Consider the following 13,243-nt stretch of genomic DNA (forward strand, 5'->3'; position numbering starts at 1 on the left):
GACGATCTACCGTAACACACCACATAATCTTAGAAAGACCAACGGTCTAAGATTGTTGTAAGGGGAAAAATAGGAGCAAAAAATCATGTAGTGTGAACTATTGCATCAGGTAGTCGATGTGCCCATCTTCTCTATTTAAATCTAATTATTACTGAAGGGCAACATAATATACAGACTTCATAATCTGCACTCTTTTGGTTGAATGCAGTATTTATTTCCACTTTGGCTTTATGTTGTTTAGTTTTTATCAAGTACATTTTTTGTTAATATAGACTGAGAATCCATTTTGTTTTTGGTTGTTTTGTTTATTTTGTTTATCAGTTCCAGTGTTAACTGTTCTTTTGAAAATAAAGTGTGTCTATCTTTGACAGGAAATCGCATGCATTATTACGTCATTTCCATTAAATCAGTGTAAAAAGGTCTTCAGACAATATTATCGTTTATCGCAATAATTTTTTGAGACAATTAATCGCTCAGCAAAATTTGCTATCGTGACAGGCCTAGCTTCGCTTCTCTTCCTATGGATTAACAGTTGAATTGTATAACATTGCTGTAGAATAAGCCTCGTTTACCAATCAAATCCCAGAGAGATATAGGATAGAGCTGCCTTTAACAGTGGAGACGTTGGTAACTCGTGTGGCCGTAGTGCCTGGATTTACATGTTTTAACATGCATTTCACTGCCAGTGCTTCGGGTGTACAGGAGGGAAAGGAGTGTGTGTTCACTGACTTTGAAATTACATTTAGTTTGTGTAAATTGTTTTTGATTTGTTGTTTTTTTTTTACTCTGGGCGTTTGTCAAAAAGATTTATAGAAACAAGCCTCCCACTTTATAACTAAGCAATTTACTTGGAAATGTGTAAGAAATTAACTTTCTAAAATAAAAAGTGGGAGTATCTCAAATTTATGACACAAGGCTTTACCTGAAGGCTTCCTAAGGCTCTAAATCCTCAGATCAATGGAAAAAAAACATAACAAGCAAAACACAATTGCAAATTACTATAATATATGCAAAGGTAAATACCACTCCTACTGTTCCAACACAGTGTTTAACAGGCTGGAAGATGATTTTTATCATTTTCTAAGTCTGAGTAACTAGAAAATGCTACTAAAAAGAATGGGTTTCCAAGACTAAATTAATTCTAGTTTCAAAAAGGTTTTTAAAAAACTGATAACTAAATATTTCCTGTTGATTCTTACTTGGATAACTACCAAGGGTTCGCCACAACTCGAGATTTCTTCCCAGCTCACTGATAGAGAAACACAATCATTAATAAAGAACATTGCGTTGCTGTTTTTTTTGTTTTTGTTTGCCTCCCGGCCTTTAAGCTTTTAAACCGGATTCCTAGTTTTTGAGTAGGGTATTTAGCAGCAATTTACCAATTTTTTTTATTTCTTTATTTTTGTGAAGTGAAGATATTACAGATTTCAAACTGCGATTTGAAATTCCAGACTGGTCTTTTTATTTATTTATTTTTTTTATAAAACTTGCTGCTTTTCCTGGTGCCAAACCTGATATAACCTTTTACCACAATGATGAATCGGAAGCCAACTTCAACGCTGTGTTATTTTTGACTTGTAGTTTAAAGAAATATAAAATCCAATTTGGAAAATGTTTATAATAACATTAAAAACAGAAGAGTATTGAAAGTTTGTATGGAAACGTTATGGAGGCCCTGTAAACCCTTTTGCAGATGTTACTGGTGTGTTGCGTGTCTCAAACTTCTCTTCCCCGTGGTGGTGGTGTATGGAGTGAAAATAGTGTCAAAATGATTTGGTGATGCCTTCAGGGTGAAATGCAGTCTCCGCTTTCCTTCAGCTCTCACATGAGACACACATTTCTGTTTCTCGATGTTTTAATAACAAGCATGGCAACAAAACATAGCATAGGAACAATGCATGTTTAGAAAAATATATCTGCAAATGTTTTCTTATTTCGGAAGATGCTATACATTCACTTAACCTCTCTACGATATTAAACATGAAGAAATAACAATTTCACTGTGGAGTAGAAAACAAGTTGAGCTTCCGGGTTTGGTTCGAGGCGGAGCCACCTGAGAAGTCCTCGCTCTGAACTCATCATACCTGCTGGCGCTGCAGCGTTTTACCTGTAGTCCTCTTTTCCAGTGTCATGAGTTACAGTAGAATTACTTTTTTATTATTATATTGCAAAACAGGTTAAAACGCCGCATTGACAACTTGCCAAAAGTTGACATTGGTTTCATCAGGCGTTCGTTGGAAATACAGCTGCGTTGTTTCATCAGTGGTTGTCCGGCTAAAAATAGATCCACTTGGAACCTTTGGCTTCTGCTTAAATCCCTAAAATTTCTTTTCCTGACCAGCATCCGAGAGTTATACTGGCCACGACGTCTTACTTTACTTTAAAACACACACAAAAATAATTTATGTAAGGAGAAGTTTTGCCGAAAAACAGGTCTTAGGACTGAGTCCGTTCCCATGTTCCTGCAGCGGAGGAGAGGCGTCTCTGTAGTGTAAACATAGCTTCATTTTCCTGTTTCTGTCAGAGTCTCTGTGGAAACTGATCACTGAGGGAAACCGGACAGGCTCAGTATCCGGCTGGATAGCCTCCTTTCCGGGGGTCGGACTCCGCGCAGAGACGCTCTCCCTGCCGAACCACGGCCTGGACCACGGAGTCCGGAGTCCTCAGTGTTTGGGTCACATGGTTCTTCTGTTCCAGCCCCTCCAGGACGCTCTGCGCGGATACAGAGTAATGAATTTCATACGACTATTGAAGACGATACATTTTTTTTCAATGATGCTTTTGAAAAAATGAAGCATATTGTGAATACTTATTGTATTCACATATTGTATGTATGTGAATACAATACATATTGTATCACACACAATATGCGTGTGAATATTTGCTATAGATTAGAGGCATATCGATCTGATATCAAGTGAAACGAGGGCAAGTATCGCCGATACTGATACCAATACTTTTTATTTAATTTGGATATTTCATCAAACTTGTGAACTTTAGGTGTTTTTACCTTCAAACTATTTTTGTTCAATTCTACAACAAAATTTGGATAAAGTTTATAGGTATCTACAAAATACCTTAACATAATAAGTTGATTAACCAAAACAATATCAAAAACAAAAGTACAAAAAAAAAAAAAAAATCAGTTGAGAGCAAATCCAACCAAACTCTTTCTTGAGGTAGACTGGAGTTCAAATTTCAAGAGGGAAAGTCTTACCAGTCTTACAATGTAAAAATGCTTAGATATAATATATACTTGTTGCGCTGCATAAATGTACCGAATAAAGTTATATTTACTTTTGGAGAAAGTTCATTTTAGGCTTCTGCCTTTTTAAAAGTTTTGCAATACTTGCAATGAGATTTTGCAACAGTTTTAGAGCAAACTAACACCAGTTTCAGATTCACTGTAGAGAAGTTACCGAAAGGTCTTTTGACCTTGTATCATCACTGCTAACTTTTCTTTCCTGTCGTTTTGCACGCTGCATCCATGCCTGGCTCACCTTTTCGAAGCCCTGCTCCACCACCGTCATGTTGGGGTTGAGCTGATTGTGAACTCGCGGCTCCATCACAGCTTTTTTTAGGTCATAGTTGAAGAAAAGGGAGTTGAGGATAACCTGTTGCCACCACAACACGCTCCATAAGTTTTGCAGGACGCAGAGTGGGAATCCACAGGAGACGAGAGCGGCTGAGTCATACTCACCAGAGCAGTAGCCGTGGTGATCTTTGTGCCTCCAGATGCTCCTACGACCATCTTCACTCTGTTGTCTTTGTCAAAGATGATTGTTGGACACATTGAGGACAGAGGTCTTTTACCTACAACAACAGAGAAACAGAAAGTGGTTCCACAGTGCCTTGCAAAATTGCCATTTTTGGTCATGTTTCAATGACGAGCATTTATGTATATTTTTTGGGATTTTGTCCGAACCCAGAGTGTCCAACTGCAGTTCTCAAAGTCAGAAACGGCCTGTTTTAGATGTCTCCGTGTAGAGGTTCCTCCATCTTTTCCCCAGTGTCAGTATTTATTTAAATGCTTTCACATAATATATTTAGAATTTTTCACACAATACATTTAGAATTTCACTCTTTTTTGTGGTGGTTATTGCAATGAGTAGTTTACTATTATGGGTGTACACATTTAGTAAACACCTTATGTTTATTTGAATCCTTAACTATTTTGTTTTGCTGAGTTTGAAGGACTGGCTGTGGGAGAGAGGACTGGTTGAAAGGCAAACCAGGAAGTGGAACAACCCATCAGGCTCCTGGAAGCAGGGGACTTCTGCTTCTCTCTACTAATAGCACAACTGCTAAAATATTTTTGGTGATAGGTTGTTTTGTTTCTTACAGTTGTGTTGTAGTCAAAATGTGCTGGTTTGAATTATTTGTTTACGTTTATGCATTGTTTGTCTTTGTCTTCTCTCCCACCCCTCCTCGTTTGTGCAGGCCAGCCTTTGTTTATAAAGGCTAGCCTATACACAATATACTGATCTCATATATACTGACAATATACTGACCTCACACAATGTGTGAGGTCAGTTTTGGTTTGCTGTCCTGAGTTAGGCGTGCCTTAGTTGACATTTTACTATATGTTTGAGATTTGTTGAAAATCTTTTGTGAAGAATATTTTGAAAAATAAATAGAAAATATTTTTTATATATATATACCTTTGTCCTTGTGCCTTACTGGTTGGACCGTAACACTCCGGATGCCTGGGAAATTACTTTGTCATCAAACCGTGCTTTCAAATTCTGCACAAGTTCTTCCCTGACCTGCTGCTGTGTTCCTGAGTCCATGTGAATCTGTTGACTCCATTGTTTTCTCTGTCGACCTCACAGAACCGCTGTATTTACAGTGAAATTACATTTCGGACAGGTGGACTCCGTTTGAGATCAGGCGACTTTTGTTGTCACTGGATTTGATTTAAGGGTGCGAAGGTAGAGGGGGCCGTATACAAATTCAAACCAGGCTTTTCGAATTTTCGTGAAAAGATTGTTTTCTCTTCTAGGTCACAACCATTCGCCGCACTGTTGGTACGTCACACACAATGCCGAGAAAACACATTGAGGTTTGTTGTAATGTGATTGGTTGATTTGGTCAAACCTGGCTGTATGAAGTTGTTGGGTGACGGCGGGATCCCAAATCCATTGGTCATGTACGGAGAGCTGAAGTCGTCCATTTCATCGTTGAAAATGATTCCCGTGGACCGAGACATGACTTTAGACCCAAAGCTGCGAAACAAAAGCAACTCTTAGAAAGGTTTTGTTTATCTATCTATCTAAATCAAGAGTCTTAAAAAGTTGAACATTTAGGACTCTCACTATAGATTAATGGTGCTGGTGGCAGCGACTGCACTTCCGTCCTCTGCTATGACAGACAGGTGAGCTGTGCCGTGGTTTTCTGGAACAAAATACTCTGGCTCATAGTAGTTATCTGGGTGGGTTGTGTCATCCGTAATTTTACTCCGTATGCCGTCAGCAAAGTAGTCTGAGGTCATGTTGTGGATCAGCTGAGACGGTGGAGAAAAGGAAAACAAGTCGGTGTTCGAGAAGAAAATAAGCGGACGTGATGATGGGAGGCTCTCAAGCGCTTGTGGCCCGCAGATGTTCCAGTTCAATTGGAAGGGCGTGAATGAAAAGCATGAATTGGGCGAGCTTACATCAGTAATGTTGAGGTACCGGGGGTCGCCCAGTCTGCTCCTCTTGGCGTAGGCGAAGCGAAAAGCCTCGACGATGCGATGGTAGGTCAGAGTTTTTTTCTCGGCTGTTGAGACACTTGTGTCCGTGAAGTTGTACCCTGCAAAAACAGAAACAATACAGTTATGCAGTTATGTGAAAATTAAATAAAATATACATAGAAACCATATGTTTTCTAACATATTTTGACACAGATGACTTTTTGATCAGTTTTGACAATGCTGACAAATTCCGTTATTACCAGACAGGCTGAAGAAAAGACATTGGAAAACCTTCTTTTGCAAACCCCAAATTACATTTGTTCAAATAGGACACCGAAAGATTAATTCTGTCACTAATATCACATCAGGTACACATGATCAGAGGATTGCTGCTCTAAATGAGGTTAAATGGTCAAAAATCCTTGAGTTCTGGCCATCCAAGACACTTAAAAGCAGACCACAAGAAGCTAAAGGAAGTCTAGAAAAATCCTAAAAATGTTATTACAGAATCTACAGACGACTCTCGTTCATATGCAAGCGGGTGTCAATTTGATCAAAGAAGAAACTTTAGATGTTTAAGTTTTATGGGAGATGAGGAGAAAACATTTGCTCTCCAAGAAAGATATAAAGGTCAGACTGCAGCTTGCAGAAGAGAACATAGACCAGGACCAGAACTTCTTTTTGTTGTTTTTTTCTTGGACAAATCAGTTTAAAGAAAAATTAGTTGGACACCAGAACAGAGGACTTGTTTGGTATAAACTAAGCCCAACATTCCAGAAAAGGACCTAACACTTATTTTGAAGTGTCTTGGTTTGGAGATGTACCCTGTAACACAATAGCCGCCCAAAACCCACCAAGAATCGGATAAAAACGCAGAATTTGAAAGTTCTTTGTCTAGTCAAAGTTTAAACCCTGATGTTTTTGTGAGTAACTTAAAATCTGAACATGAAAGAAACCCCTCAAACGTCTCTCAGCTCAGAGTGAGGGGTGGGACAAACTTTCCAAAGTCAAAGACAGGTAGATGGCTACAAGGAGGGTCTCACTAAAGGTGTTACATCCAAAGGTGTCAACACTAGTTATTGGAAGGTAGAGGTGTCCTAACTTTTTCCTTTGCTGAAAAATGCGTTTTAGGTTTACGAGTACAACGAATAGATTTTCTAAACCAGATTGACTCACTTTCATTTTGAGGGATAATTAAGAAAGTTATCAGACTAGTTATCAACTTGTGAACATTTCCTAATAACAAACAGAATTTTTAACGTCTTATCCTAGCTTTTTTATTCTATATGAATATCATTATATATTCACATTTTACTTAAATTGTTTCATTACTTGCAATGCTTGCGAGTCTACAGGTATGTCCTAGTTTTCCCTTATGCAACATTGATGCTGCAAGGTTATCTCTCTGTTGTTGGGAACGCAGCTTCCCTGCTACAACAGATGGAGCTGTGAGGGTCCATTTCTGTCTGGCAAGCGCAAGTGTTTTCTGCCTCCACAGCAGGCGGGGAAACATTCCCGGGATGACCTAGGGAAACCTGACATCCTTTCTTCCGCATGGCTGCCCAAGCACTCAGCCGGCCTGCTCACCGTCCACTATGTTGAGAATGAGTGCCAGCACTGGCCCGCTGGAGGGGGCGTCTGGAACGTGGATGGTGTATTCCCCAACGTTCAGCTTCAGAGGGTTCTCGTTCAGCACAGGCTGGTACTCCAGCAAGTCATCGAGCGTGATGATGCCACCTGGAACACAGATGAAACCGCTGAGAATGCACTTCAGGTTGGTTTTGTTTTACTCTACGTCTTGTAAATTGTTTGCTTGAATAATGTTGTTTTTCTGAGTACATTTATTTTAAAAAAATTATCTCGTATTAGGACATTTTGTCATCTCTTAGAAATAAATAAAACTTAAGTTCATCAGAGTTCCTGAGGACACGCAGTTAGCAAACCTTTGCCTTCTGTTTTTTTTTTGGGGTTACAAATTAAGATAGTAGGAGAAGTAAAGTTTGCTGTTTAGAAAATTGCAGCAAAGAGTAGTATTTTGGGTTCAACAAGTCTTTGTAACAGCCATGACATGCTACAGACCTGCCAATCAGATAGCGTTAATGTTGGGAAAAAAGCTATCTCTGTCCTATCATAAATTTAAGAGTGTGGAGTTGTCGAAGCTGCACTGGGATTTTAAGTGGAACAGTGTGCTTTGTTCAAAGATTAAGATTGTTTTTTTTGTTTTTTTTATAGACTTAGACTTAGACTTGTACTTTATTGATCCTTTGGGAAGACTCCCTCAGGAAATTGAAGACAAACCCCTCAAGATGGACTTAGCATAAAACCAAGGAGGAATATGTGGAAAACCGCCTCATGGGAACCGTTAAGTACGGTTGAAGGTTTGTGACGTTGTAGATCTGTTTCTCCTCATGTTTTGAATAAAAATAAAGGTGGGCTCTACATGAAAATTCGTCAAAATTGGGAAGTGTACTAAAACATGACCACATCAACAAAGAAATGGTTCAACAGACATAAACTCAGCCACCTTCTGCTGCTGTCTTGCTCTCATACCAGAAACCTTTAGAAAGTTTGCAGAGGAAAACATAAGAGAGAAGTTGTTTATATTGTTTATAATAAAATGAAAGATGGCTCTCTCTGTGTAAGACATGACCGAGTGCTGCCCTGATGACAAAACGAAACTCTGCCACCTACATGTAATTAATCCTACTCAAATAAGAGGTCTATTTTTAAGACTTTGTGCAACTTCATCAGGGCTCCTCTACGTCTGTTTTGATTAATCACCACTTCTTTTCACTTTAAAAGTAAACACCCTGAGCAGCACCTGCCGCCTGGATGTCCTCCACGATGCTCTGTGCCATGGTCCCGTTATAAAACACATCAGGCCCCTCGTCCGCTATCCTCTGATACGTCTCAGCCAGCTTTGGGAATTTAACAATATCATTTTCTTTCAGGATTCTCTTTTCAGAATCACAGAACACCTCACTGTGAAAATGACAACAAAAAAAAATGCAACAAAATAAAGATGTTACAAGTGTCTGAAGACAGAGGAAATTAAAGACAGCAAGACATAAATGAACATGTGGAACCCTGAGCCCACAAAGCCTCAGGAGAGAAAAAGCTCCTGTGTATGCAGATTATTGCCCATAAAATACTGCTGGGTTATTATTTCTTTATCTCAAATGCTGGGTTCAGTCTGTTGGATCATTCCAAACAAACACATTAGTTCAAACATTGTGACCTGGTTTGTGGGGCTAGAGAGTAGAATAGATGGTTACTAACCGACCGCCATTTTAAACAAAACTTGAAACGACTTCACTGAACCTATTTGACACAATGAAACAAGTAATGGCAAGATGAGAAAATGATGCTGTTTAAAGATGTTAAGGGTTGGGTGGAAGGCTTTACTTCACACCACACATTACATTTGTTTGATTAAGCTATCAAATGCTAACTATTTTCTAACTAGCTAACTGTTTGCTAACATTATAGCTAACGATTTTCAACATTCAGACTTTGACTGAATGAAGTCAGTGTGGACTGGTGACTTGTCCAGAGGGGATAGCTAACCTAGCATGCATGTTTTTGAGGAAGCTGGATACCCAGTGAGAAGTCACAAAGTGCTCTATAGACACAACAAGCAAACTTCACACTGGAAGGTTCACCTGAGATGGAAACCAGGATTTTATACTGTTATACTGAGCGCTAACTACCTCTGCACTGTGTAGCTCATCTCAACAACTTCATAATAATAAGACTTTTATTGACAAACACTATACAGTTTGGATGTGACAATTCATGTTCCGTCTCCCGACCGACCGCCGGGAGGCGGAGGAGGACAGGACGGGGCCTCTCCCTCTCTCCGCCTCCCAGACGGGGGAACGGAGCCGCGGGCCGGGCACCGGCACAGGGAATGGTCGGTTAAGCGTCTCTATTTATGGCCAACTCTTTGGTGCAAGTGGGAACACAGCTAACTTGAGCTAATCATTTAGCAGCTAAAAGGCTAGTGTAAATGTTCAAATTTACTCTATGGTTTTAATCAGAGTAAAACAACAAACCCACTGACATTTACATTATTATACAAAATCATTTTGCCATCTTATTTTTCCTGTTGGAAAAGGTTCTGACCAGATTGTTGCATAATTCAAATTTGCGGTCGGTGAACAATGATGAGGCTCCTTCTACTATCTTCTCTAGCTGGGGGTTTTGAACCAATGTTTAAAACTAACCAACTCCTTCTCTTAACAGCATGAACCCAGCATTTACCTGAACAACACAATGCAGCAGTTGCTTCTTTTTTTTTTTTAGGAACACATTGTCAAAGCCAACTCTTTCTGTTCCCCCTCACCACATGTTGGCATCTCCTTGAATGGATTCTTTGCTCTTAAAGATGGCGTGAGCCAGAGCCTTCCCGATGGGGAAACCGTCCCGAGCCAGAGCGATGCTGGGCTCAAACAGCTCCTTCCAGGGAAGCCTGCCGTGCCGTTTGTGTGCCATCTCGTAACCTCGGATCTCTCCTGGGATCGCTATGGATAATCCACCTGTCGTGCAAAAACAAATTGCGTTTTTGTCAAACATTCCTGATTAAAGTAAAAGCACACAAGGCATTGTTGCTAGTCTATATTTAACAGCTGTTGCTGTTTTATTTGAATGATCCTGTTATAAATAGAGCAAGAGATGTGACAGGAATGTTGCAGAAGACAGAGTACTCCTCAGAAGCTGGGTGGACAACTTTAAGACTAGAATATGTCCACCCTAAATCCTTCTCCTGCTGTTAGGGATTAAAGAGGAGAGACAGAAGCAAAAATGCAATCTGTTGCTGGAAAACACTCTGCGAGCACACAGCTAGTCGGTACCTGTGCGAGAGAGTTTAGTGTTGTTGCCAAACATGTCTTCGGTGGCGTTCATGGGCGCCGTCTCCCTCGCATCTATCGTTTCCACCATCCCTGTTCGGCAGAGAGCGAGGAGTGATAGGAAAGTGCCCGTACTTTTTCTTCACTTGTGACCTCTTGACCTGCTGTACGCACTCACCTGTGGAAGCATTATATATTATAAAGTAGAGCCCTCCCCCGATGCCCATGCTGTGAGCATTCAAAAGGCCGACACATAGCAGGGCGGCGATGGAAGCATCCACAGCTGAGCCATTTCTCTTCAAAATGTCCCTGGAAACACAAGAATGCACTTACCGGATGAGAAGCACACACACACACACACACACACACGGCTCAACATATGCGCTCTGGCTTTGCTCTTACCTCCCCACTTCTGAGCACTTTCCCGCATCAGCAGCCACGGCGGCCTTTGAGTAGAAGTAGTCTGAGGGGGGAGGCGCGTTTTTCCTCCCTAAGCCCATGAAGACCCCCAAGAACAGGCTCACGGTGGCCACCAGAAGGACCACCACACCAGCAATCAGGGACTTCCCGACCATTTTCCTGTTCGTGAAAATCATCAAACCGCCTTCATCAGACCTGCAGCTCAGGTGAGTAAAGTTTCACCCACAGATTTTTTTTTTTCCCCCCATAATTTTTAAGTTTGGTCACCTTTGAAATGCTGTTATGTTTCACAGGCTGATAAAAAGAGAAAAACATCAAGCTGAAGAGCTGACCAGATCCTGAATGAGCATCAGCTGTAATGGTAAGGTGTTAAAGATGTCTGGCTTAAGCCACTGGGTGCGTCATCCATGTTTTTCAGGTGTTAGCTCACTGTCATACTGTGTTTATTAAACATGTGCTGCGTTTCCGCTGGGTGCTTCAAGAAAGAAGATTACGGATAACAAAATACGGAAAAATAACAGTTATTGCAACTTTCTTCTGTCTTGATACGACCCTGTAATTGAAGATGTGCTGCAAAAGCTAAACTGCTGAATCACATCTTCACACAAATCAGAGGTAGTAACTGTTTAATCTATCATTTCTCAGATAATGACGCGAGTTTTCCAAGTGATGGATGCCTTCCTCTCATTTCTATAGAGTGAAACTCTTGGGGTTTGTCCCCCAAATCATCCATAACCTTCCATTTCACTTTGCCATCAGTCTGCCACGGCCTGTCAAGGGGAAGGTGAGGGTGATCTATTTAAAGTCCTGACTCTGCATTCTGTGATTGGTGATCTTCATGTGTTCGTTCAGCAGCTAACACAGAGTCTTACAAAAGCAAAAACCTCCTGTTTGCACTTTGTGATGCTACAACCACACTCTTCACTGTGTTTCACTGGGATTTTATGTCATAGATCAATGCTAAAATAGATTTTTAGCTTGTGTGTTTCTTTTATTTTTTTTTTTTACAAAAATCTGAATCCTCACAGTTGAGAGAAGTTGTCTTGTCAAGACAACTATTAATCACACACTCCTCCAATTAACCCTTTCTGGGTTTTAGGCATAAAGTTGCTGGAAGAAAACCTTAAAAAGTCCTGTTTTCAGTTTGTGATGTAAGAAATGCCACAAACTTTTTAAGAAGAAGAAGCTCTGGTATTAAGAGAGGAAAACTGAACATTTTGGTCTAAACGTAAAACAATGTGTACCAGAAAACTAACACTAAAAATACCATCCCCGATTATAAGATCCTTTTTTTCCCCCTCCCAGAGTTGGTGGGAAGATAAATCACTGCAATCCTGGAAGAAAACTTGCCAGAGGTTGCAAAATATACAAGACAGGGGTGAAGGCTCATGAAACCAAAAATACAGCCAGAGCCCAGTAAAGTCCAGAACTAAATCCAATTGAAAACCAATAGCATAGTACTACATATTACTGACTCAAGGGGGATTAATAAAAATGCTTTCCACCCTTTTCAAGTTTTTATTTGTAAAGATTTTTGGGGGGAACCCTGCGTCCTCTTTCTCCCAATCCTCACATGAGCACTTTTCAACACTGTGCCGAGGAATCATAGAGTTTAAGGCTTGACTAAATGTAAAACAACAAGGGGTGTGAATACCGTCACCACACCCCGTTTCCGTCAGCTGTTCCTGTTGCTGACCTGCGTTACTCGCTCCTGTCCAGCTGCTGATCGGCTCTAAATCGAATCACTTCTATCTTGTTCTGCGTCTCTCAGGCTCAAAGTCACCCGACGCAGCGATGTTTATTCAGCAGTCACAGCTGAATTATTTCAAAAGAGGACAATCACATTACTGTGCACTGCAGCAGCAGACCACAGAAGCTTTCCTTAACTATTCTCGCACGTGATTGTCTCTGGATGATTGAACATCTAAATGCTTTTATCCCCGATCCAGACGCTTACAGCTGTAGGTTTTCTTTTGGATTAACTGGGAAGGATGCGCTCCTTCTCTCTCTGTCTCTCTCCCCTCCATGATTTGCCCCAGTTTGTTTTTGCACAACAACAACAAAAAGGTGGATCTTCTGCTCCTGTACGTGCAGCAGCAAAATTTAATCACGAGCCGGCCGCAGCAACATGAACAGCTGGGACACGGCGGCGGCGGCGGCGGAGGAGGGAGGTGGTGATGTCACGTGTTTTCATGGTCAGCTGCTGGGCTGTTAATGACAGGATCTCTGTTGTTATCTCGGCTGTGTTTTATGTGCCAGCAGTGATGAGCGGCTGGGTTTTGAAACCGCATTATCACATCAG

The 13,243-nt window shown here is 40.7% G+C and overlaps 1 protein-coding gene across 1 annotated transcript; it reads right to left on the minus strand.

Annotated features, from left to right (window-relative positions):
• Nucleotides 1-694: 694 nt before the first annotated feature.
• On the minus strand, nucleotides 695-11,200 carry ggt1a (gamma-glutamyltransferase 1a). The gene is made up of 12 exons (XM_032579128.1): nucleotides 10,924-11,200; nucleotides 10,700-10,830; nucleotides 10,525-10,614; nucleotides 10,017-10,209; nucleotides 8,493-8,653; nucleotides 7,259-7,408; nucleotides 5,654-5,790; nucleotides 5,316-5,503; nucleotides 5,098-5,225; nucleotides 3,701-3,813; nucleotides 3,501-3,614; nucleotides 695-2,712 (listed from the first exon to the last, which is right to left on the minus strand). Exons 1-12 carry the CDS (start codon nucleotides 11,115-11,117, stop codon nucleotides 2,566-2,568), a joined length of 1,746 nt encoding a protein of 581 aa, XP_032435019.1. The 5' UTR covers nucleotides 11,118-11,200; the 3' UTR covers nucleotides 695-2,565.
• Between the last annotated feature and the right edge of the window lie 2,043 nt (nucleotides 11,201-13,243).

The sequence above is a fragment of the Xiphophorus hellerii genome, chromosome 12, assembly GCF_003331165.1.
Source record: "Xiphophorus hellerii strain 12219 chromosome 12, Xiphophorus_hellerii-4.1, whole genome shotgun sequence".
Lineage (NCBI taxonomy): Eukaryota > Metazoa > Chordata > Actinopteri > Cyprinodontiformes > Poeciliidae > Xiphophorus > Xiphophorus hellerii.